This window comes from Archocentrus centrarchus, chromosome 21 (assembly GCF_007364275.1).
Source record: "Archocentrus centrarchus isolate MPI-CPG fArcCen1 chromosome 21, fArcCen1, whole genome shotgun sequence".
NCBI lineage: Eukaryota > Metazoa > Chordata > Actinopteri > Cichliformes > Cichlidae > Archocentrus > Archocentrus centrarchus.
This window is the reverse complement of record NC_044366.1, coordinates 28,473,760-28,498,572: the sequence shown is the minus strand read 5'-3', so window position 1 is coordinate 28,498,572 and position 24,813 is coordinate 28,473,760. Positions and strand designations below refer to the sequence as shown.

The window sequence follows — 24,813 nt, the reverse complement described above, 5'->3', positions numbered from 1 at the left end:
GTATAAACAAAAGTGTTTCTTACATGACTCTTTCTTCTCTTCATCCACTATGCTAGGTGTTGTTTGAAGCACTTTCTTACAAGTTCTTAGACTTGATCTCGTTGGTTCTCTGTTCTCCACAGTTTTTGTGCGGCGCCGGAATCGTGTTTTAACCATCTCTTTCATAATTGACGTAGACAGAACCTGATGTGTTCTATCTGAATTACCTGCTCCTACATCCTTTACCCCATCACCTAGGTCACTGGCTTGTTTGGGGGAGTTTTGTTTGTTAGATATATCCTTTTGTTCGGTTTCATTATCCCCCTTTGACACCTCCCCTTCTCCATTTCTGATATGATCTGAATGATCAACATTCAAGCACATTTTTTTTGACAAACCTCCCTTTGAGTCAGCTGATGTCTCATCTTTGTCCTTTTGGTCTTCCTTTCCTTGACTTTTCTGCTCGGTAGGTGAACCAAATGCTGTGTTTTTTGATTCAGTTATATCATCATCATCATTTTTTTGATCATCCAAATCTTGTGGGGTATTTTCTTTTGCAGTACCCTCTTCATTTCTTGCACTGTCAGTGTTAGAAGTGAATTTAAGAGCATCACTCTAACTTCTCTCTTCAATCAAGTTCCTCTCTCCTTCAAATGACCTCTTCTCACCAATAGTACACGCCTGTAAAAGAACAAGTATATGTAAGACTCACAGCCAAATCAGATTCTATGAATAATTTTGGTAAACTTAAAACACAGACTTCAGGGAATAAGTGTGGAAGGGGACGCTTTAATTTTTTTAAAATTTTCGTTAAGTGGTTTTGTTTTTGTTTTGTTTTTTAATTATTGATACATTTTTATAATCCTGTTTTAGCACATCAGCACCTTGGCACTGCCCCAACCAAGATCCAGGCTCATTCAAACAAAAGTCAATGTGATGGCCACTTTTTATCCAAGCTTCGGTATCAAAACCCCCCTCCTGACACCTCAAGTCTCCAGTACAAAAACCACATATGACCCATTCAAGTACAATTAATGGCTTTATTGGATCAAGCAATGTTTTAACATCATAAATGTCTAACCAAGTATATGTAGTAATGGGGTGTTTGATGAAATGCTACATGAAGAGAACAGAATATGCACTGACACTAGACCCATATTCTTTGTTTAAAATTAAACAAAGGTAGATTTTGGCTGAGCATACCAGTGTTTTTACAGAGCTTACTGGTAATCTAGCACATCATGTCTTCAGGACCAGGCAAGGCACAAATGTAAAACATGGGAATGCCATGTCCAGCCCTTCACATATCAACGAGCTGGAAATTTTTTTCATCTATGCTTTCAATTTTTTGTTTAAAAAACATAATATATGGTAGCTACAGGTGCATGCTGCACACACTGTGCAATGGTAATGGCGATGATACAGATTCTGAAAGCATACATTATGTACCTGCTTCAAAGGGTTCATCTTGTCCAAGTGCTTCATGTCTTCAGTGTTTTCATTCACTGGCTTGTTAACTGCAATGCAAGATGATATCACAGTCTCTAAGGTGCACACATTACAATTTATATAGCAACGAATGGTAATTTGAACCCAATATTCAATCAACAAAAAATTCAAGATCCATTTCAGAAATCAAAAAAGTACAGGCTGGTGGTAGACAGAATGGCATGCACCAACATATTAACCACATAAAATCCTACTTTATAGTTCTTCTACACAAGTGTGACTAAAACTTTCATACATAACAAAGACACTGCTAATAATTTATTTAGAATTACAATTATGGCTCTATTTGTCCTACTGAGACTTTTATTAATATGGTAAATGAAATAAAAAGGCTTCTGAACTTGCTGACAAGAGCTAGCAATTAAAGTTAATATAATAACATCTACAAAACTAGGCAGCAATTCTAGCCACTTCTTACATATTCTTTCTACTGTAATACTGTAGCTCAGGTTAAATAGAATTTAACTTTAAAAATCTACAAATTACAATAGTGTAGGTTTTGCTATACAACTTATAATCAGACTGAATGAATTTAAACTATTACATTAACATTTCTTAACAAGTTATATATAGATTTTCATGTAAAAAAAAAAAAAAAGAACGAAGCCACATTCTTACCTGCTTTGTCGCAGAACGTGCCTTAGAGTTGAAAAAAGAAAACATCTTGACGTGTGGAATTATTAGTAGACATTAAAAAGTCTTTGGATGCAGATCTTGAAGAAACAGATTACATGGAGCACAATTTTGAAAAATAAAATTGTTCTTCCATCTAAAAGCGATATACGTAACCATTTTTTCAAATTATCTCCTTGGTAGTTTCTTTTACTGTTTTTACTTGAGCAAAATCATTAAAACATTCCAAAGAATTTTAAGTGCCAAATTTTATAAAGTCACAAACCTATTATTGTATCTGATACAGAAAATCATTAGTTTATAAGCACCAGTTATATAACAAATACCTTCATGATACTTTTGTAAGAAGTATAAAGATTGTGCTCAACAAAGCTGAAATCAGTTTATATGTAAACCATTGTTAAACATGTCAAATAAGCTTTTACCAATGTTTGTCTAATGTTTTCCATTTATTTACAGCAGTGGTTCTTCAGTGTGGAATTTTAATGCAATGCTAATTTATGCATGTGTAACTCAGGGGAACTATAGGGGAAGTATTCATTCCTATTAGTGTCATATATGTGACTGGCATTGCGTGATGGATAGTCATCAATTGAATCAATATTATTTTTCACAACAGTACAATCACTCCCAAACACACACACAAAACACACTAGGGGCAACCAAGGTGCAAGCTGTGGAATTTTTAAAATGCATTTGTCTTGATTTGAGCACTTAGAAAGTCTTGTGATATATTTAAAAAAAAAAAAAAAAAAAAAAAAAAAATCAAAACTAAATTTTTAAACCAGAAGTAGGACACAAACTAGCCAGGAAATAAAAATAAGCTAGGTGGATGATGGGTATTAGAACATACCTCTTGGTCCAGATTGTAGTCCTCTTTGGAATTAAGCGCCAATTTTACAGCCATGTAATCTCCACTTTTTACAGCATCTCGCAACTCATCTGAAAGAAACAGGTTAGGGACAAATGAAGTTCAGAGAAAGTGTACGTCACATACAATAATGTCATTCTTAATCTGTAGGGTGATGCCAGCCCACCCATTGCAGCTATAACTCTTCTGAGAAGGCTTTCCACAAGGTTTAGGAGTGTTTATGGGAATTTTTGACCAGTATTCAAGAAGCACATTTGTGAGGTCAGACACTGATGTTGGATGAGAAAGCCTGGCTCACAGTCTCCTCTCTAATTCATGTTCTATCAGGTTGAGGTCAGGACTCTGTGCAGGCCAGTCAAGTTCTTCCACACCAAACCTGCTCATCCATGTCTTTATGGACCTGCTTTGTGCACTGGTGCGCAGTCATGTTGGCGCATTATTAACACTGCATGTTATACACCAAACAACAAAGAAAAAGAACCTTAAAATAAATTTATGTTATATGAAAGCACATTACTGCAAACAATGTCACTGACTGAGAAAATAACATTCGAAAAACAAATAAATTGCAACTTAAAAGTGTGGCGCATTGTGCCGTGCATTATGAACGATGCTAGTTGTTCTACAATTCATTATACACATCCAAACAATACAATACAAACACCCATCCATATTCTTCCGCTTATCCGGGATTGGTGCACAGCATCCTGAGCAGTGAAGCCTCCCTCTCCCTCAGCCTACCCCTGATTCAGACTTCAGTGCTGCATCTATGTAGAGCTACGACATAACCCACATAAGTGGCCAATGTTGTTGCCGGCGTTTATGCTTGTGTAGGTGCGTTGCATGTGTTTATTACCTTTCGGTCATGTCCCGGTGTTTTACATGCAGTGCTGCCAACAGAAATATAAAATGCTGGGACTTTTTTCCTTCCTGGGTCCTACTCTTTGCTGTGGTCAGTTTTTTTTTTTTTTTTTTTAAAGGTGCAAACACATTTCCCTCTAGTTTTTTCGCTTCTTTGTACAAACTTGGGGGAAGTAGCTTGAAATGCAGGGAAGGAAGGGTGTTTCTATGGAGGGCCGCCTCAGGTTACATTGTAAAACTTCAAAAATAACTAACAATATTAGACCTAATAAAAGTATCAGGCCAAGATTAACAGAGTTATGGCATTTTTCTATAACAATGTCAGGGCTGCAGCTCCATCTGGTGGCAGATTGCTGCATAAAAGTTAGGACAAACATTTACCGGCACAGGGTATCAATTAAAACCTTAATAATACGGCTAACCGACTAGTATGTCAGGTACCAACTGGTGACAATAGCGACGATTAGACCTCTAGTTGCGCACATCCCTAGTGGCATCCTATCACGGTACCATGCTGGAATTCACTGAACTCCTGAGAGCGACCCATTCTTTTACAAATGCTACTTGTAGAAGCAGTCTGCATGCCTAGGTGCTTGGTTTATACACCTGTGGCCATGGAAATGACTGGAACACCTCAAATTCAATTATGTGGATGGGTGAGTAAATACTTTTAGCAATATAGTGTAGATTTCGTGCTCATTTTATGAAACACTGTTTCAGTATTTACATTTAAATTCCTCTCTTTACTAGTTTTGTTTTTATTTTCTTGCAAATTAGTCATTCACTCAGACTGAATCATTTGGATGGTAAACAATTTGTGGTTTTCTCATGGCTTGTTCGCACTAAAAGCACAACGCTTCTAAATACCAAGACTCATGTGATAGTCAAGTGTCTGATGAACAAAAGGAAATACTCACTTGGTGACAATGGTGGACCTGACAGGATCTCATCCTCGCCGTTAAGATGTTTCTGGAAATCATCCAGAGTCATCCAGTCCAGGTTGAGATCCATTCCTAGACTCAAAGTGGCCTGCCCCTTGTCTGTAAAAACACACAATGCAGAGATCATCAACTGGACAGTCAAAGCCTTGAAAACAAAACTGAAATTAAATCTTATTCCCTCTGAAACTAAAATCAACACATTTGACAAGTGAAATGTGCAGAGGAAATAGTTTAATCAGATGAGAAAGAATAATCTATCTATCTAAATGAAGCTACACTGTTAGCAGAGTAGAATTAGGTAGGTATCTCAAAATATGCCAAAATATGACTTAGGCAATTATGCTATTAGGCTAATGATATGATCGTTGGAGGCATTTGTCCAGCCAATCAGAAACATACCAGATTTGTCAGTGCCCTCTGATGGGTCCTGGGTATCATCACATGCCATAAAGAGTCTAGGTTCACTGTCCTCCCTTTTCTTCCTCCTATCATCAGTAGGGGTTCTCCGATCCCAGCTTTGCCGCTGTGGCTCCTCTGGCCTATCCCTCCGTTCCCGGGAATCATCTCCAGGCCTCAGTTTTGCCGTAGACTCCTCTTCTCTTTCATCACTATCCAGGCTGAAGCCGTAACTCTGACCAGGTCTGGGAACTGAAACGGAGGGGGACAGACAAGACAACATACTTTATGCACTATGTATCATAAAGACCTTGTTTAGATGTTCAGATGTGGTACATTTCAAAGTAACATCAACATGACTCCCCGGCATAATACTGTATTGTAATGCAATAGTTACTTTACCTGTCAGCATTATACTTTGGCTGATTGGTTTAAATAAAATGGATGGATGCGATTAAACAGTTTCTTTGCCATCAGGCCACTTCACACTTTGCACCCTTTATTATGTTGCACATTTTGTTCTGAACAGTTGAAATGGCCATTTTACATAAACTACACTAACGTTTTTCTTTACCAATGTCAAGAATGAAGTCATACTTTCAGAAACCTTTGCCCATATTAGGGGGAAAAAAAAAAAATCTAAAACTTCAATTTACAAAAAGAACTGTGTAGTAGCCCCCACAGCAGCAAGGACAGCTTTGAGTTTTGGGTGAGTCTCTACAGGATTTCCTGGAAGTACAGCGTGGCACATTAAATTTAATAATAAATGAGCTAAACATAGCTATTTGTGACTACTCTGACCATCGTCAATTCCTGAGATCGTTACCAATCTCCACGACCATATTCTTGACATAATTTGTCTTCAGTACTGGTCAGCAGAAAAACTATGTAAAATACACAATAATAAATATCTTTTGGTTGTTTGACAGATTAAAAAATTGACTGACATACTGGGCTTTAAAGAAAAAACATTTTTGTTCTTGCATGTCATGCCCTTAAAGAGACTAAATGATATTTTGGTGGTTAAGGAATGTGTTAAATTTACTTTAAAATGCAACGAGAGGTTGATGACACTTTTTTAAAATGACAAAATATTACATAACTTAAGACCTTTTTCTTTGGCATCACACACTAGGGGCAGGAACAGGGGTTAAACATGCAATGACAGCTAGACTTTGTTTTTGCATACCGTAATCTATGATAGCTCTATGTCTACACTTCAGTAATCTGCTTTCACCTGGGGCCTGAGCTACGAAGACAGTTTAACATACCCAGGATGTCTTTCCTCAGCTGGCTTCACTCACACTAATACCAGCAATCCCACAAACTGTTCACACGAAGGTGGTTTTCAACCCAGGGATAGGGACTCCTATTCTAGGTATGAGCGTGTTCACATAAAAGGGATGCTGCTGGCACCATAGGACCAGCCCACAAACATGGATCAGTCTGCTGACAGCAGAGCAGCCGGTTTTACAACGATAATAATATTTAACACAGAACAGAGGCTGAAAGCAACACAGCAGCTGCAGATAAAAGTGTGTGTGTGAAGGTACTGTACTGGGTACTGTTTGAATGTGCTTTGATCAGTAAGACTGGGAAATAGAATAGAATGCCTTTATTTGTCATTATACAGAATGTACAGTGAGACTGGAGCAGGAAAAGCGTTACTATATTAATGAAGTTTACACTATTTGAAGTCAGAAGTTAAAGTCGGCAAGAATGCTGACTGTGTAACTTAAGAGCCGTGTCATTAAGACGGGGAGAACCTGACAGATTATAGTTTTTATTCCATTCAATCAATGTTTATATGTACTTAAGGCAATTTTAACTTCAGTCAGCTGCAGCACCAGTGGTATTTAATGGTTTGGGTGCAAATAAAGAATAAATATAAAACAGGCACCCTGTTTCCTGATTAATCCTTCTAGAAGTTTTTTTTTTAATTTTTACAAAGATTCCTGCTTTACATTACAGGCCCCTGGAAGATAGAGTTGTTACTGGAGTCTGACTGTAGGGCAGTAACCCTCTTGGCCTAAGAGCTCAATTTTTGGAGGCTGCTTTTTTCAGAGGAGCATCTGACTATTATTTTCAGTCATGGATCAGGTCCTTTATGTCCTACAGCTTTATTTCCCACTTCCCTTTCTTCTGTTTTGACTTGATAACATATTTTTAAATTAATTAAGTTTAGGTTCATGCAACTATGCATAAGTATGATTAAAGTTACACAGTGTTAATTTAAGTTTAATTCAAGTTTCATGCATACCATCTGACTGCTTGGTCCGCTCTGTCTTCTCAGCCTCTTGTTTCTGAGCTGGAGACTCTTTGGTTGTCTTGGGAATCTTCTCAATCTTTCCTATTAACTAAAGTTGGGACAAAAAGTAAATGTTAACACCTTGTAGTGTTTCAGGAAAACCACTGAGCAGCAGACACTGTTTAAAAACACAAATGACATGAGCTCAAATCTGACCATGATGTCCAAAAGATCATATGATGCGTTTTTGTTTAATTTACAAAAATACTGGATGAAAATGGAAATAAAGTATAGACCTTTGTGGTTTTGCTGCTGCTCTTCTCTGCGGTGGGTTGATTCCTGCGGGGGGCGCGATCCTTGGCCTCACAGTTTAACAGGAACTTTTCAAAAAGGTTAGTTGAGCCTGTGGTGTCCTTCTGTCCCAACACCTCCTCCTTACTTACCTCCTCCTCCTTACTCTTGGTGATGCTAGCAGCTGTGACGGAGGATGAGGAGGAGGATGAGGATGTGGAGGGGACTTTGGGTGGTGCCGACGTGCTCTCCTGCCCCTTGCTCTTTGCTTTCTTATGTAGTGTGGAGCTGTCACTGGAGTCTGATTGTAGGGCAGTATCCTCTTTTGCTTTAGAGGCGTGACTCTTCAGTTTTTGGAGGGTGCTTTCTTTCTGAGTAGCGTCTGTCTTTTTGTTCTTTTTGTCATGGATAAGATCCTTTATGCCCTGCAGCTTTACTTCCCACTTCCCCTTTTTTTGTTTGGACTTGTCATCCAAACCTGCTTTCTCCACTGATTTTGTTACAGTCTCAGTTGATGCAGAATCGTCCATTTGGGACTCCGAAGGGCCTTCGCTCAGGTCATCCTCCAGCGGAGCAGTGGCCTCATCTTCAGATGTTTCAATCTTCCTCTCTTTCTTCCCTTTCTTTTTCTTCCCCTCATCGCCCTTTTCTTTTTTATGCTTCCCACCCTCTTTTCCCTTTTCCTTCTTGTGTTTCTTAGAGGGAACAGGCTCATCATCTTCCTCTTCAGAGTCAACCACACGTTTTTTTGATTCAGGCTTTCTCTCCTTGGGTGGAGAGGGTGGGGTTGGGACTCTGTCTTCCTCGTCATCCGTTTCTGGTGCCGGCATTGGCCTGAACTCTTCTCTTCGTTTGTCCTTCTTCTTTTTCTTTTTCTCCTTAAGATGTGATTCTTCTTCCTCCTCTTCTTCTTCCCTGATTTTCTTCTTTTTCTTCTTCTTGACGGGCGCCTCAGCAGGTCGGTCTTTGTCACTGTCACTTTCCGAGTCAGCATCAAACACGTCGCTCTTTGAAGGCAGTGGTTTCTAATGAGAGAATGGGAAGAGCAATGTCACATTTTGGTGATAGAAATTATTTTTTGACCTTATGCCTAAATCCTGATGGTCAATTATCTGATGGTTTTTCATAAGCAATTAAACATCAATGCTGCTACCAAAGATATTTTCCCTCTTTATTATACGCTGTCCAGACAGATGGCAAAACAACATCAATAATAACAACAACACACAAAATTTGTTTTAAGTTCTTCTGTTGTGTATCAGTTTCGTAATCCAGGGAAGAAAACATCAACGACTATGGACCAGATCACTCACACTACAGTAGCTAAGTTATGGTTATTCATTTCTACTACACAACGTATACACAAAGAGATTTAGTTTACTTCTGGCTGTCACACATGGGGCAGCGGTATGTGAAAAAAAATTAATCTTTACTTGACAATTACTCTGAATCAGGAAAGCCAACCATTTTATCCTGTTTTATATGATAGTTTTCAGTCATCATTATGATATTTTACATCATATTACTGTTTACAACATCAGCAGTAATTTGCAAGCCAGACTTACTACACTCTTCTTGGTTTCTGCCTCTTTCTTGGCCTTAGCTTCAGCCAGCGACTTCTTAAAAGCCAAGAGGACTTCGCGACAGTCTTCTAAATGGGCCTCTGGCTCCCACGTGTCATCGTCAGAGCAGTAGTTCTTCCAGCGAACTCTGTAGAGCACTTCACCCTGAGAACGAGAGGGGGAAGATGTAGTGGTTAGCATTACCTCCTCCACTGCCCTGACACAGTGGCTGAGATCACAAGCCAACAGAATCTATAGGAACAGAAAATTTCCACGATAGCTGAGACACAAGCAAACATGGGATGTCTGCATTCATAACATGTAATATTAAAATTAAAATTAAAAATAGGGTTCACTGAGGAGAAAAAGCAAAACACTTAAAACCTGCAGTGAAAGAAATTCTGGAAGAAAGTGCATGAAAAAAGTGCAAGGCAAAAACAGTAACTGGAGAGATGGATATTTTAATAACATAGACCAGAGTGGTTGTCAATATAGTAGCCTATGTATTTTAACCCACGATATCATTTTCGCATTTTTAACATGTTAGTTTCACAGTTGGCTTTTGTGGATTGGGAGCCACCGGGAGTGAGCAAGAGAGATGCACTATCCTCAAAAAAGCAGACATGTCTGGGAAAAAAAAAAAAAAAAAAAAAGGCAGAATAGACTGAATTGATGACTGAAATTAAAAAAACATGACATTTAACCTTTGTAACAAGACCTGGCACTCAAAGGAAAAAACAAAACAACAACAAACAAATAAAAAAAACACCACCCGCCAACACACTTCCACTCAAAACAGTGAAGGGCTAACTAATATTGTGTCCCTTGTAACAATGCACACCTGAAAACTACATCAGGGGAATAACAAGAGAGATCACTGCCAAAACATAAAGTGCACCTTTTCCAGTTTATAACACTGTCATCACTGCGACACTATACTGTAATTCATATCTGCGAGTCCTAAATAATTTACAGCAAACAAATAAACTGAATATAAAACTGTTTGTTACAATGCATTCCCGTTGGGGGTATTTCAGAAGACAAATATGGTACAAAAGAAACGTAATGCCACTGAAATTCTAAGTACTTTGCCACAATCTTACAAATACCCGACTTAACAAAAGGTAAAAAGCCAGAAAGATGTCAAATGTAGTTGAATATTAGCTACTGAGGCAGTCTTCGTTTATGCACAGGTCTCAATCATGTTTGTCCGTTACATTCAGCAGTTGTAAATACGGCGGCCACGGGGCTAACCCATTATTAGCTGGCGTTAGTAAATTCACATGGATCTACTACGTTTACGCACAATGTTAACCACCAGCAAATCTCTTCATACAATATGAGACTCGCATTATTCAGGGATTTAGTCGATGCAGCCCTGCAAATACGACGAAAACATTTGCAAGCTTGCAACGCGTCCGTCCTTGGCCTCAGCAGGGGAGAGCCGAGCGGACATCATGGGAGAAGTTGTTCTTGGAAAAGATGCTATGTATGGACGAGCAGCGAGCCGCGACGAAAAACACAAAACGCACGCAATAAAGTAACACACGAGCAATTCCGTGCATCTAACTGCATTGCAGAAGAGTGTTTTGTGAACATAAAAGGTCTGTCCGCCGTTGTAGGTGGGCTATGCCTCGGCAAAGTGGACTGAGAGAAATGCCAGCCATGTTTGCAAAGCTAGCGAAACGGCTACGTAGCACTTAGCTATCTTTACCTCTTCCACTCGCATGTCAATGATCTTTTCCACCTCATACACGTCTTCTTCCTCGTCCTGCTCGCTGTCCGCGGGCTCTACCTTGTCAGTTTCAGCCGCCATGGCTGCGTGATAGTGTTTGTTTTCCTAAAATTTGCCTATTTTGGGTTTTACGCTCGAAAAGGCCGCCGTGTTGACAGAGGTAGGACGCCGCCGTACGCCGGTGACCGCACTAGCTCTGCAGCTCGGAAGACTGTGATGAGCACAGACCCGGCTACAGCCCGCACTCACGGGAGGCGTTCAAATACCACCCCTAAATCGTATTGATATATAGTTTATTTTTGTTGAAGTTTGGACTCTAAAAAAACATCGATCGTGCTTTTTAGTAATTAATCTTAATCTAAATAATACATGAAAACTAATTTATAGGTAGCAGAAGATGGTAGATTGTTTTACATACCTCCTGACACTTTTATGCCCTGTTCAAAGTTTAAGGAAAAGCCCTGCGTGCAAAGCATTACAGAGTTTATATTTTATATATATATATATATATATATATATATATATATATATAAATAAAATTTTACATATATAAATAACATTTTACAACGTATTCTCCATTTTTTGTCAATTGTTATGTCATTTCACTCAATGACACCAAAAAGTCCGAGGTTTCCAAAAGGCATCAACAGGCTTCATTTGTATACATTGAAAACATGGAGGCCTGGCCTGCTAACTAACTAATTCTACTTAATGTAGAACACAACTTTCTCACTCAGTGAGATCTAAACACTAAACTAAACAAACGCACCCATTCATACTTTCATTCTTAAATAATCACAGCTGTAATACTAGGTCATAATATTAGCAACATGTCTCTGGGCTGAGCAAATCCACTCTGACTTACATTTTCTAACACTGTTTAATCATTTCAGTTTACTACCTAAAGCTAGCAGTCATTTCCAATAACTTCAGTCACCCGAGTTTATTTAAACATGATATCAACACAAATACAGCAATACTAATAAAAAAAAAAAAACCCTTAAAGAACATAAACTCCATCAGGTGGCAGAAAAAGAAGCAACACATATACAGAAAGATATTATGTAATTTAACAAAATACAGTAAGAAAATCTTGAAAGATGTACAAATACTTTTAGAATACTGTCCAACTGTGTGTTAGCTGTGGCATTTAAATATCTGCAGATGAAGCAGTCAAAAGGAAAAAAAACCCTCATGTTTTACAGAAAGCTCCAATCTGCTGTTTAGTGTAACATTGCTGCAATGCCTTCAAGTGGTTGGAGGGAAATTCTTAGTCTTGTTGCAGCAATATATTACCTCAGTTTTATCAATTTTTTTTTAAATTTTAAGATTTTCCAAAGTTATATCCTATGTGTCGGTAGCTGTCGGTCAGCTGGAGCAGCTCTCTCAGACTCCAAAAATGATTTTAAGATCAGCTAGCGAGAGTTTAGAGATGGTGTTTTCTGTTCCTGACAGGACATTCTGTGCCAGCTCCTTCTTCTTCACCTGCAGTGTGGAAATCTTCTCCTCTACTGTGTTTTCACACACAAACCTGTTGGCATGCACACAAAGAAGCTTAGTTTTCACATCCACATTACCATTACCTTACCGTACCTGCTTCCAGTAATAAAAATTAAAAATAAAGATGCAAACAGGAAATTTTGTGCAGATTCAGTCAGGAGCTGACGTGTCACCTGTGGATGGTGACATCTTTATGTTGTCCCACTCTATAGATTCGGTCACAGGCCTGATCCTCCAAAGCTGGGTTCCTGTCAAGAGAGTTAGAGTTCAAACTGGACTTTCTTCTACCATATCAAAATATTTCCTTAAGTTTGGAATAACCTAGTCTCTGCAAAACCGCTAAATTTGTTTTTAATCTCCACATAAAATGTACTTCAAATGCAGCTGGCTACAGTAAACCAAAGGGAGGCAAACAGCAGAAATTATGCTCTTTTGGCTTTTTGAAGGACAGTGTGGCTCTCACCAGTGCATGTCAATGAGAAACAGGTGATTCCCACCAATCAGATTGAGTCCGACCCCTCCGGCACAAAGAGAAACCAGCATCACCTTTAGCAGAAACCAGAAAAATTAAGTAGCATTATACATTTGAAGTTGTGCCACAAAGCAGTTGGCTTAGACTCATTTTTTATCAGTTTGCCTTCATGCTTAGTACTCAGCTACAGACCACACTTAGTACAATCATACATGTATTCACAGATTACAGCCTGCAAGCAAAGTTCTTTTATAGATAAATTATTTACAGTGTTACACAAACTGTACAGAAAGAAAAGTCTGTCTCTCTTCCACGTACAGTCTGTTTTGCCCTCGTTACCTCCTTTCAGTACAGCAGAACAAATGGGCAACTCCAGAACCACACATCTGTACATACTTTCATTTAGGGGTTATAAAATATCTTAATAGGTTTTGCCAGCAGAATCTTCCCCAAACACCTGAGTTGGTAGAGGTCAATTACACCAGGCACATATTCTGTATCATCATCTGAAAGTGGGAAACTTGTTCTCCCACTTAGATTACAATTTATTAGTTGATGGTTTCTTCACTGATTGGCTATTTGAATATATTATTACTGTTGGTTTTATACTTGTTAATAATTAAGACTATTAAATTGGAGTCCTTTGGGTTTCAGTATTTTATCTCACCTTTAAAGTAAGCTCTTAACTGTAAGTACCTGAAAAAGCCCATTTTACCTAAGCCATAGTTTTCCTGGAAACCAGTGTTATGTAATTCTCCATCTGATGAGGGTGAGCAGCAGGAAGTGAAACCAATTTCATTCCAATATTTATGATGATTTAATTATTTTAAATATAGGCCTGCTGCTCTCAGATTAAAAAAAAAAACAAACACCACCACCATGTGGACTTTCCTTGGGGTTTTATAGAGGTCTGTAATAAAACAGCCCTGCATGGCTCTGTAATCTCAGTAAACACTTAACTTATGAGTTTATGGGCATTTTATTTTAAGAACTGAGACATTTACCTGTGGTCCTTTTGGGTTAGTGTTGAATTCTTCCACCAGGTCCATGCGCCGTTTAGGGTTGACGGTCCCATCGATCACGGCGTACCTTAACCCCATCCGCTGCAGATGAACTGCTACAATATGGAGCATGCTGGTCCACTGGGACACGATCACACTGGACAATACCAGGCAGGACACACCATGCAGACCACACATAAGAATGTAACACAAAAATTGGTTTGCTAACTGTTAAAAAGCCCAAATGATATGAAGTCAGAGTTTTGAACATAAGTGGATGGAAAACAGAGTGTGGGGTTATTGCAACGTGTAATGTTTTACCTCTTGTGGTCATTACTCTTCTGTCTGATCGCCTTTAGCTCAGAGATGATAGCAGAGATCTAGAAGGAAGAATCATTTTTTTAGAATAAACACAGACTTTGAACTGGATCACACTATGTCCTCTTCGTCATAGAGAGCCAAAGTTCTCTCATCACGCATATTGTGCATTTTCCGTGGCCTCTAATAAACACAAATAGTAACCTATGAGGTATCAAACATTGAGCATAGAAACAATCATGTTTAATCAAGATTCAGAGCTGAACCCCTGTGCCAAAGATCCTCCTGTGATTTTATAACTGTGTAGAGGGAGAGGCTCCACCTGAGAACAGCCAATCCCTTTAAACACCCAGTGATCTGTGCCAACACCTATGGAAACCACCAAAACCCACAAACACTTGTCGTGCCATATAAGTCACTCATTTTTTGACTTTACTGTGACTTTTGAATGAACAAAAACAACCATAACCTGAGCCTATTTATCTTATTGAAGTGTGCTGAGTTTTTGCCCACCTTGGTACTTTCACTGGTGTCCTCAAACAGCTGTGAGGCGAAGCGGGTGCCATTTAGGGCCACGGTATCTTTGGGGTCAGGACCAGATGGCGAGGGACTGGAGGAGAGCGAGAGAGCATTGAGCTGCTCCTCCAAAGACAAGACGATCCCATCACCCTGCAGCTCCGATGAGTCCAGTGTCTGAGCAGAGGAGACATAGAAGGAAGGAGATGCTTGGGTGCAATCTTCAGTTTGTATTATTGTGTGTGTGTGTGTGTGTGTGTGTGTGTGTGTGTGTGTGTGTGTGTGTGTGTGTGTGTGTGTGTGTGTGTGTGTGTGTATATTGTTTTTCCTGTAAAGGACAAAGCTGGTAAGCCTCGTCAGTGAATGTGAGTGTATATACCTTCTTAAGAAGCGAGAGGTGACAGCAGCATTGTCGGAGGCGCAGCAACAAAGACAGGATGTGGACGGTGCTGGACGCCTGCTGAGGCTGCTGAGAGCTCGACAGAGCAGGATCAGCCTGGGACATGCCAAACTCCTGGGCCACTGGAGAAAGTGCGAGCGTGCACACAATTTTTAATCACTATTACTGTTAACAGCAGACACTGATTGCTAAAATAGACTTAAAAGGCAAAAATGACATCAAAATTCCCAGTTTAATTTTTAATTTCTACACATGAATTGAATTATGTACCTAAAAAAAACAAAACTTAAACAATCCACTTTATACAAGAAGAAAAGCCTCGTCTGAGTTGTACAATATACAACTGTGACTTCAAAACAACCTTTGCTCTGTTTAAATGGACTTATTGGTGAGTTGTGTTGTATAAGTTGGGGCTATATTCATGTGATGCTACACCTCACCTTTCTCAAAGGGATTAGAACTGGATGTGCTCCCCCTCGTCAAATTGTTTCCTTTGTGCCTCATTAGGTAGCTCTGCAGAGTAGATCTAGAGTAAAGGAAAAAGAAACATTAACAGTTTCCATCACTCTTTACGCGATGCCAAATTTATTTTACTCTCTAGGAACATACAGCCAAAAGCCAAAGACACAGCCAACATTTGGTGATTTAATTCCTATTTTCAAAGGTAAAAATATGAAGATGTCAAAAAAAGAATTGCAGGAAATACAATGCTGAACAAGAACAGCACATAAACAGAACAACTTTCTGTGTTATCTTTAAAACACTGAAGAAACCACTAAGGGAGGACAGTAATACTACCGCTGCTTTTCACAAATGTTCATGTGTTTCCTAAAGTATTTTTTACCTGGACTGGGCAAAAACCACATCATACACAGCCTGCTCATCCTCACAAAGTTTGAGTTGATGCACCTTGCAAGTCCGATCAGGAAGAGAAACCTGAAACGAAGCCCGACTTTAGTGTCTGTGTTTTGTAACTAACAGATGCTTTGCCACCATTTAAGGAAAACTCTTAATAGTGAGTGTGTGCTCCCTGATGTGCTACTACAAAGACAGAGGTTCATGGTGTCTGTGCGTGTGTGTCTCTACCAGTGGTTTTCCTGTGGAGTCCAGCTGGTCTTTGGTTCGTCGGAGCAGCAGAGTCCTGGTCAGGATGTTGAGTCGCTCTCTGCCTCTCTTGGAGCCGTTGTCCACCTGATCTTTCCACAGTTTGTACTCATCAAACGGTGAACAACGCAGAAACCTGAAAGACAGAGGCACACAGTCAATGAACAGGATTTCATTCAAGACATACACAAATTATTAATGATGCAGTTTTCTCATTTCTCTAATTTGTGCCTCCTCGTCTCCTGTCTTCCATCCTTCTGCTTGTGACACAGATATTAAGCTCAGTGCTCCAGGCTGAAGAATGTATCCGGAGGCCAGAGGATGAAGGAGGAAGGAGCTATAATCAAGGATGCACAGGTGTGTCCTCTGTGGAGGTGTTTTTATCAAGTGTAAAACAGGCGTGGCACAGAGCTGAAATATGGAAACCAAGGCAAGAAGAGGATTCATATGTTGTTTCAGTTATTTAAGATGTTCACCTGTGTGATCAAACACTCGGGCCTTCATGGTTTAAAAGTGGGTTATTAAAAATAGCTGTAACATGTTGTCATGCAGGGCCATGTTGAGAATATACCTAAAAATAGCCCCAAATATTAAAAAAAAAAACAAAACAAAATGTAAACACTGAGAAATGAGTAAGTGGGTGAGTGACCTCACCTGAGTATATTATGAATTTATCATATGGACATTTATCCTGTGCTTCATTATAGCTTTTGTCCTGGTTGCATGCTTTATTTAATCATATCATATATTGTACTAAACACAACTTTCTTAAGAATGTCCCACTGAGGACCACACAAAACAGAGGATGTTTAAAAACTTGTATTCACTGTGTTGCTGTCTTACTTGAGCAGCGAGTACATGTCCAGCAGGTTGTTCTGAATGGGTGTACCAGTGACAGCCCAACGGGCTCCGGCCCTCAGCCGACAGACCGCCATGGAGGTCTGCACCTTTGGGTTTTTGATGTTGTGGGCTTCATCGAGAATTATGCGGGCCCAGGCCACTCGGAGAAGAGGAGCTGAGCGTGGCGGCTGAAGAAAAATGACAAGAAGTGCGTTTGTAAGGTTTTTAATTGTAGTGAGTGCGATGTTTTCAATACAACACTATTTTGGAGGTACTAAAAAAAAGGCTGCTAGGATCTTCAGATATTGCTTTCTATCATAAACGTAATATTTACCAAATCATCGTTTTCCTTGGTGGGGTTATCAGCTTCCTCCTTCTGGGCTGGAATCTCCTTGGAGACTAGACTGTAGGTGGTCACCACCACATCGTAATCCGCCAGCCTGGTGGACACACACACACACACTTTACATTTAGTTTGTGTCATTCAAATATCCTTCAAATGGGAAACATAACAGTTGTAATGAAGACTTTTGACTTGTCTATAGGAAGCTGACAAGTCAAAGACACAGCAGCAAGGCTTCTCTCCACTGCTTTGCATGAACATGAGATCAAATATTTACAGTACATGAAGCTCAAATGTTCTGCAACTGTAGGTGGGTGGCTGTAGCTGAGGAGGTAGAGCAGATCACCTACTAATCGGAAGGTTAGAGGGTTGATTCCTGGCTGTGCCGGGCTGCATGCCAAAGTATCCTTGGGCAACATACTGAACCCTAAATTGCTCTCCGACACAAGTGCTGGAGTATGAATGTGTGTGAATGTCGGAGAGCAAAAAGCACTTAGCTTAGCGTCATATCGAAGCACTTGTATGAGTGAGTGTGAATGAGTAAATGTAAAACGTGTTGTGTAAGCGCTTTGAGTGCTCAGACAGAGTAGAAAAGCACTCTATAAAAACTAATCCATTTACCATTTACTCCGCTGCTTCCTTTTTTCAGGTTTTCCTAGAGGTTCGCTTTCTCTTTATAAGTCTGTAAGTAACTTTTGTTCCTAGGGTGCTTTAATATGGCCTCTAACACCAACATATTAATATGTAAATGTTGGCATAACGCTAAATAATCAAGTGACAGTTAACTGTCACTACGGGAACTTTGTGTGGCCACAAATAGAACAACATGTAACTGTACCATTAGAAACTGAGGCAGAAGCAGGGCAGACAAACAATGCTGTGTATGTGTTTGTGGAAATGTGTGCAGCTTTCTCACACTCTGGCACTTCTCTCACGGTTCGGGCCGTGGTACAGGTACACCGTCAGCTTGCCTGTCCTGACATGTCTGTCAATCTCCTTCTTCCAGTGGTGCACCAGTGAGGCAGGGCAGATGATAAGAGTCCCTTTAGACACCGCTAAGCTGGAGTCTGGATATAAAGCAAGGAAACAATTTAAAAGGAGGTGCTGTGCAATTTTACTTTGAACTGTGAGAAAGTGATTCAGTTTACCCAGCTGTGTTTTGTCTGACCCACTGAAACAGTGTCAAAAGGTTCTAGTTACCAGTTTTGGATAACCAGCTCTCCAGCTTCTTCTCTTCCTTCTTTCCATCATCCTCCTTCGCCTTCCTTTTCATGGCCAGTATCAGAGAAATCATGGTCAAGGTCTTCCCCAGACCCATGTCATCCGCTGATTCAAAAAGAATCCAAGTGAGATGTACAAGAAAAATCAATGAAGAAGCTTTGTCAAGTGCGTGTTTGTTGCAGTAGAAAGAGTTTTCATCGTGAACTGTTTTTAATGAACCAAACTGTCAGGCCTGATAACAGAACAAGAGCAGACTATATCCTGTATGCAAAATAGCAATGTACATGTAATAAATACACCACACTAGCTTATTTCCAACTCTAAAAGGAGGAAGAAAATCACATTAAAAAACAAACAAAAAAAACAAAATACACTCACCCAGAATTCCTCCACAAGGACTCTGCGTTTCTCTCCAGAGCAACCAGGCCAAAGCTCTCCTCTGATGGGCCAGCAGTGGCACCTGAGCAACCAATCACAAAGCGGCTATGTTAGACTAAACACAACTGTCCAATCAAAAGAGGAAAAATAGGTTGTATTCATTCTAAATTGTGACAATTCTGTACTTAAAATTAAATCTTCTGATGCAAAAATGAAATCCTCTATGAGCTGAAATATATGTGCACAAAGATTATATCCAGGTGTGACTTTTTTTGAACACGGTAATCCAAGACTACAGGCTACAATCTAATGCTATATTTTCAAAAATGTTGCTGCAATGTTGGAAGCAGGAAAAACATCCTCAGACTAGTGAATGTTCACACTGCAGGGAAAAGTGTCCCAAATTATTATTTTTTTTTTTAATTTTAAATGGCAATGAATTTTATTCAAATTTTGGTACTAAATCAGATACAAGGTATCTTTCATGCAGTACAGCCTCAGTCTGACCAATCAAATCAGAATTCAGGTAAGGTTTACACCTCTCGCCTGAGCTGAGTGTCTTGTGGAACTTGCTGGTAGATGAAGTTAAAAGTGGGCTTTCATATCTTGAAATTTTGGATGAAATGTGTTATTCACGCCACAGTTCAGAGTTGTCTCTCATCCTTTGGTTTTATATCACATCACCATAAAACTGTATTCAGTGTAACTACAGTTGCTGAGAGAGCCGAGCTCTAATTCTCGCAGTGTAATCACAGACTGAGGTACATGAGCGTCAGTCAGAATATCTGAATGCTGCAGTGAGTTCCCTTCATTTTTGAAGTCTTGTCAATCTAGTTTGTGTTTGTGATTTTTTTTTGGAGAGAATGGAAAGTCACACCAGTAAGTGAAGCACTGTTTCACCTTGATGCCCTTGGGGTCAGGGGCCTCAGCTTCAGCATCAGGACAGGACTCCAATGATTTGTGGAGATGGTCGATGGCCTCACAGGTGGCATTTTTCACCGCCAGCAGACGGTCGTTGGTCATTCTGCCCCCATAAAATGTCTGTGCCTGTGGGTTTGCTGGAAACATTAAGAATTAAGGATGAAATTATGTGTGTAGTAATAAAACTGGTGAAACACATACACAAAACATAGTTACTGGAGAGGACCAACAGCCACCAGCACTCGCTCCATTAAGCGTTTTACAGAAGTGTTTTCATCTTTCCCATTCGGCCTACCTCCATACATCTGGGTGTATCCCTGGCTCAGCTGGAGCCCCAGAGAGCTCCCAGAGGCCTGATGGTGGTGTGGACCCGGGGCTGGAGGGGACGGGAGCAGGATGGTCCCACCCTGCCGACTGAATGGGTTGATCTGGGTGCTGCTGATGCCAGAATCACTGCTGCTACATACTTCCTCAGACTCTGAAAGGGGTTTACATATTACAGAGGAGACACAGACATCCAGGCAAATCTAAGAGCTTTGCTGCATTTCTGTGTCCTTATTGTTTTCACAATAAAGTACATAGCAACTTACTAAGACACAAACATGTCCCACAAGGTTTTACTATGAATATATCATGGATTCAAAGTGGAATAACTAAAAAGATAAACCAGCTGTTAAATAGACCTTGACCTAGATCTTCCTGTGCAGTGTGACTCCTACCAGGCTCAGAAGCAGCAGTGAGGCTCAGTGACTCCAGCGCTTCCTCCAGCTCTTTAACCTGTGTCTTCAACCTCTCTCCTTTATCTGGCAGGGCCTCCATATTCACAGAAGACAGCGTGGCCTTATCAAAAAAGAAAAAGGGTGAAGGTACAGTTAAAACTGAAAGACACATCTGAAAAGGCCTCTCACAGCCCAATGTATCAAACTGACCCGTCCCCCTAAAGAGGGCCAGATCCATTTTGCAGTTTATAGTGTTTGAGTATGACATTTAGCTCTTGCAAAGCTAAACAAGGAAATTAGAGTTTCTAGCCAAGTACAGCTCACAATAATACAGCCCACAAGTTTTATTAAATGTATTTGTTAAAATAATATCCATCTACGATATAAAGCATTGACAATCATATGTGGCTGCACAGGCTGTTAAACTACGTCAACAGGGAAGTTGCAGATGGCTCTCTGGTAGAGAAACTATACAACATCAACACTCATAATGTGGTCGAAGAGTGTTGCTCTCACCTCTACTTTACTTTTTTCCACTTTCACTTATCGGCTTTTATAAATGCCTATACTGGTGGACCAGCAATTAGCTAATACCAGCCGATTAAAGCCTCATGATAAAGTGCTCAGGCTTTAGTCAGAGATAAAGGCACTTCACTCATGACTGAATGACATGTCATAGCTTGGCTTAACTTGAAAAGGTAACTGTACTTAGCAGCCACAACTACTGCCTACTTTGTAAGCTAGTGTAGCAAACAGTGCCAACTTTAAGATTTAAAGGGAAAAGCACATTCTGAGAGCTTGCAGCTCATTTATTAGGATATAATTACAAGTACTACACATAATCTGCAGGGATTAGGATCCTCTACAGTGTTCAGGGAAATGCAGCCTAGGAGCTACTGATATGAGCATATTGGCATGGTTGATTACATTTGGTTTGAGGTGCATATCTTGCTGTTTTTGTTAATTATAATAATATTTCTATGTCAGGTTTTAAAGCAATGCAGGGCTCATGCATGACATGTGCGGCCCCCTCTTCCCCTCACCTTTTTCTGTTGGAGCTGAGTAGTGAGCAGGCTCTGGAGCCTTTTGGGATTTTCCACTGGACTTCTGATCTTAGAAGCTGGCTGGAATCCTGGGAAGTTGGTCAGAGTCTTTTGGACAGTGGAAACAGGAGGAGTTTTCTGTGGAGCAGTTTTCACTGACACCAACACTACATCATCATCATCATCATCATCATTGTTGTCTTTAGGACTTCTGGGTTGAATGGACACTGACTGTGTTGGTTTGTCAGATGTGGGATTCCTGCTGTCACTAGAGTCTCTGGATGCAGATTCAGAGTGGCTCTTTTTTAGGGTTTGACTGGTTTCTTTCACCAGAGAGGTTTCACCATTAGATGGTTGCTGGGGCAAGCTCTTGTGAGAAACTGGTGCAGTTTGATTCACTTTCTCAGAATGAAGAGTCTTGATGCTGGAGGTAGAAATGCTCTTTTCTGCTTCTCCCTGCTCCGTGTGCTTCTCTTCAGCATCTTGAATCTTCTCTGTTCTTTTTTCCACACTGTTTTCTTTGGGAATGTTGCTCTCCTCATTTGAAACTCTCTTTTTTAACTTCATTCCTGGTGGAAGTTTTTTGCCTTGGTAAGTATCCGATGTCCCGAGCTTACCTTCCTCCTTTTCTTCCACTCCTGCACATTGTTTCCCCTCATTTTCTTTCTGATAACTTTCTCTTCCTTCAGCCTTGTGACTTGCTTCTTTCTCCGCATGTCTACCGTGGTGCAACTTTCTCCACTCAGAGTCCTTCTCTGTCTGGCTTGGTGCCTTAAAGGGGTTTCGTACAGGTGGAAGACAGGAGTGCTGTAACTGCGAGTCAGATAGCAGGCTTCTCTTTTCTTTTTCTGGCTGCAATCATGGAACACAACAAGCTTTTTAAAAATATACAGCAGAAATTTGCAGGAAAATGTTTATTAACAGGTAATCCCTCTTGAAACATTTCAGAATAAGAATAAAATACATTCAATCCAACTGGCTACATTCTGTGTAAGGCTGCAACTTATGATTTGTTTTTCTAATGAATTTTTTATTTTAAATGTCCGTCCATCCATCCATCCATCCATCCATCCATCCATCCATCCATCCATCCTCTTCCGCTTATCCTGTTCAGGGTCGCAAGGGGGCTGGAGCCTATCCCAGCTGTCACAGGGCGAGAATCAGAGTACACCCTGTACAGGTTACCAGCATGCCGCAGGGCTAACACACAGAGACAGACAACCATTCACACCTATGGGCAATTTAGAATCACCAATTAAACTAACCCCAGTAACTGCATGTCTTTAGACTGTGGGAAGAAACTGAAATACCCGGAGAAAACCAACGTAAACACAAAGAGATCATGCAAATCGTTGTGCTGGTTAGCACTGTTGCCTCACTGCTAGAAGGTCTGGGTTCGAATACACCTAGGACCAGGCCTTTCTGTATATAAGATAACTTTTTTGTGCAATAATCTGAAAAGACGCAGGTTTTTTTTTTGTCCCAGGGTAAACACAATAACATCTTTTGTCCTAGTGCAAAAGTTGGTTTAACAAAGAGTAAATCAGTTCACCTCCTGGCCTTCTGCATAAACATGCAGATGTGCTGAGGAGGAATTTCTGTATTTGTGTGCTTCACCTCTTTGTGTAGGCTATGATATCCATGACATTCAGGGATATTATGATTGTATGGCCAGTGAGCTATATAGGATTTTAACAACTCTTACTAAAATCCATGTTTGTCTCTCTGGGAACACTTAAATGGTAACAAGAATTTGAAAATAAATGTTTAATGCTGAAAAGTAATAAAAATATTGTCTAGAGCTGATGAGTCCCAGACACCGTTGGTGACACAGATATTAAACGTATATAATAAGAGTGTATGACAGCACTTACTGCCGTCCAGGGCACATTTCCACACCATCTCTGGCCTGCTTTTTTACCTGTAACACATCGGTAGAACAACCTGGAAAAAGAAGCAACTTACATTCAGAGGTACAATCCAACCAACCTGGCGTCCAGTCACAAAGGCTGCAGAATTAACTTTCTGTTCTGTACATAAATCACACATAGACACACAGACACACACCTGTAGCCCTGCTGTTGCTGACTGTAGTTGAGAGCCTGGAGTTCCACCATTGAATCTTCATGATGGAGGCAGTGAGAAGGTGAGATGCTGGAGACATGATAATGCAGATTAATGAGAGAAACATTTGTGCGTGCTAGTTAATTTCATTGATTAAACATATATATGTGTATTACACATATACGTTTAATCAATAAAATTAACTAGCACGCCACTGAATAACTACCAGTTTTAACCTCAGATGGTTGGAGAGAGGCAATGAGTGTGAAAAAATATGGCTACTGTGATGAATGCAACAAAAGCCATACTCTATTATTTGGTCCAAAGGCAGAGTGACAACAGATGGTTCAGATCTTTGAATGAAGTAGAGTGGTCATTGGATGCCATGGAAATACCTGGTTTGCTGACTGAAATCACAGCCTTCCTTGTCAACGCAGACGTAGAAGCTCTTGCCTTTATTTGGTCCATCCTTTACGCCGGTTTTTAACATACAGACGCTGTCTGTGGGTGACAAATAGCTCTTTTTTATTTTTACAGAAAAAAAATTATACTCCCTGTACGCGAAATGCGCCGCAGTAAAGCCAAAGAAACTGACTGTTTAATTAAATTGCCTTGTCATGAATGTATCAGCAGTATTTCTATGGCTAAAACACAAATACAACCTCCTGAAACTAAACAGGATATGCAGTTACGCATTTTTAACATACAATTAATTACCACTGACTTGTTACAACTTACCGTGGACTTTACACAAAACCTTTTCCATTCTTACAAACACCTTTAGCTCAGTTTCAGTTGCTAGAACGTGTAGTGAAAGTCTGTATTTTGTATGGACCAATCGCAGCTCTCTAATAGCATATCCGGTCTGCAAACATCAGTATAACAGTCAAGGTTAGAGATGTTTAGCAAAATTGCATCATGTGGGCCAAAGAAATAAATATATAATA

At 40.0% G+C, this 24,813-nt stretch overlaps 2 protein-coding genes across 3 annotated transcripts in view; both read right to left on the bottom strand.

The window, feature by feature from the left end:
* Nucleotides 1-11,243, bottom strand: part of mphosph8 (M-phase phosphoprotein 8) — a 28,968-nt gene extending 17,725 nt beyond the window's left edge. Inside the window, exons 1-7 of the mRNA XM_030757768.1 lie at nucleotides 11,006-11,243; nucleotides 9,295-9,456; nucleotides 7,735-8,754; nucleotides 7,451-7,547; nucleotides 5,194-5,442; nucleotides 4,771-4,893; nucleotides 2,975-3,063 (exon numbers count right to left, since the gene is read on the bottom strand). Of these exons, the coding sequence (XP_030613628.1) occupies nucleotides 2,975-3,063; nucleotides 4,771-4,893; nucleotides 5,194-5,442; nucleotides 7,451-7,547; nucleotides 7,735-8,754; nucleotides 9,295-9,456; nucleotides 11,006-11,107 (1,842 nt within the window). The 5' untranslated portion in view covers nucleotides 11,108-11,243. The remainder of the gene's footprint in view (nucleotides 1-2,974; nucleotides 3,064-4,770; nucleotides 4,894-5,193; nucleotides 5,443-7,450; nucleotides 7,548-7,734; nucleotides 8,755-9,294; nucleotides 9,457-11,005) is intronic.
* A 760-nt stretch (nucleotides 11,244-12,003) lies between these two features.
* ttf2 (transcription termination factor, RNA polymerase II) lies at nucleotides 12,004-24,696 on the bottom strand. 2 transcript variants are annotated; one of them, XM_030758404.1, is made up of 23 exons: nucleotides 24,605-24,696; nucleotides 24,262-24,367; nucleotides 23,870-23,956; nucleotides 23,724-23,746; nucleotides 21,803-22,654; nucleotides 20,760-20,880; nucleotides 20,336-20,518; nucleotides 20,020-20,177; nucleotides 19,120-19,201; nucleotides 18,721-18,846; nucleotides 18,437-18,587; nucleotides 17,512-17,617; nucleotides 17,181-17,365; nucleotides 16,320-16,473; nucleotides 16,078-16,169; nucleotides 15,674-15,759; nucleotides 15,213-15,355; nucleotides 14,831-15,010; nucleotides 14,321-14,379; nucleotides 14,003-14,156; nucleotides 12,990-13,072; nucleotides 12,700-12,774; nucleotides 12,004-12,557 (listed from the first exon to the last, which is right to left on the bottom strand). In XM_030758404.1, the coding sequence occupies exons 2-23, from the start codon at nucleotides 24,332-24,334 to the stop codon at nucleotides 12,413-12,415; spliced, it is 3,318 nt and encodes a 1,105-aa protein (XP_030614264.1). In that variant the 5' UTR covers nucleotides 24,335-24,367; nucleotides 24,605-24,696; the 3' UTR covers nucleotides 12,004-12,412. The 2 variants fall into 2 exon arrangements, with proteins under 2 accessions (XP_030614264.1, XP_030614263.1); XM_030758403.1 differs by having other exon boundaries at nucleotides 23,677-23,746; nucleotides 24,605-24,690.
* Nucleotides 24,697-24,813: the final 117 nt, after the last annotated feature.

Bases quoted from the DNA above. Each gene is read 5' to 3' on its own strand.
- ttf2 (XM_030758403.1), bottom strand. From the start codon at position 24,632: ATGGAAAAGGTTTTGTGTAAAGTCCACG. The intron at 14,157-14,320 runs GTAAAACATTAC...GGTATTGTCCAG, and splicing joins AAGAGTAATGACCACAAGAG to TGTGATCGTGTCCCAGTGGA. The intron at 12,558-12,699 runs GTGACACGTCAG...GCATGCCAACAG, and splicing joins AAAGATGTCACCATCCACAG to GTTTGTGTGTGAAAACACAG.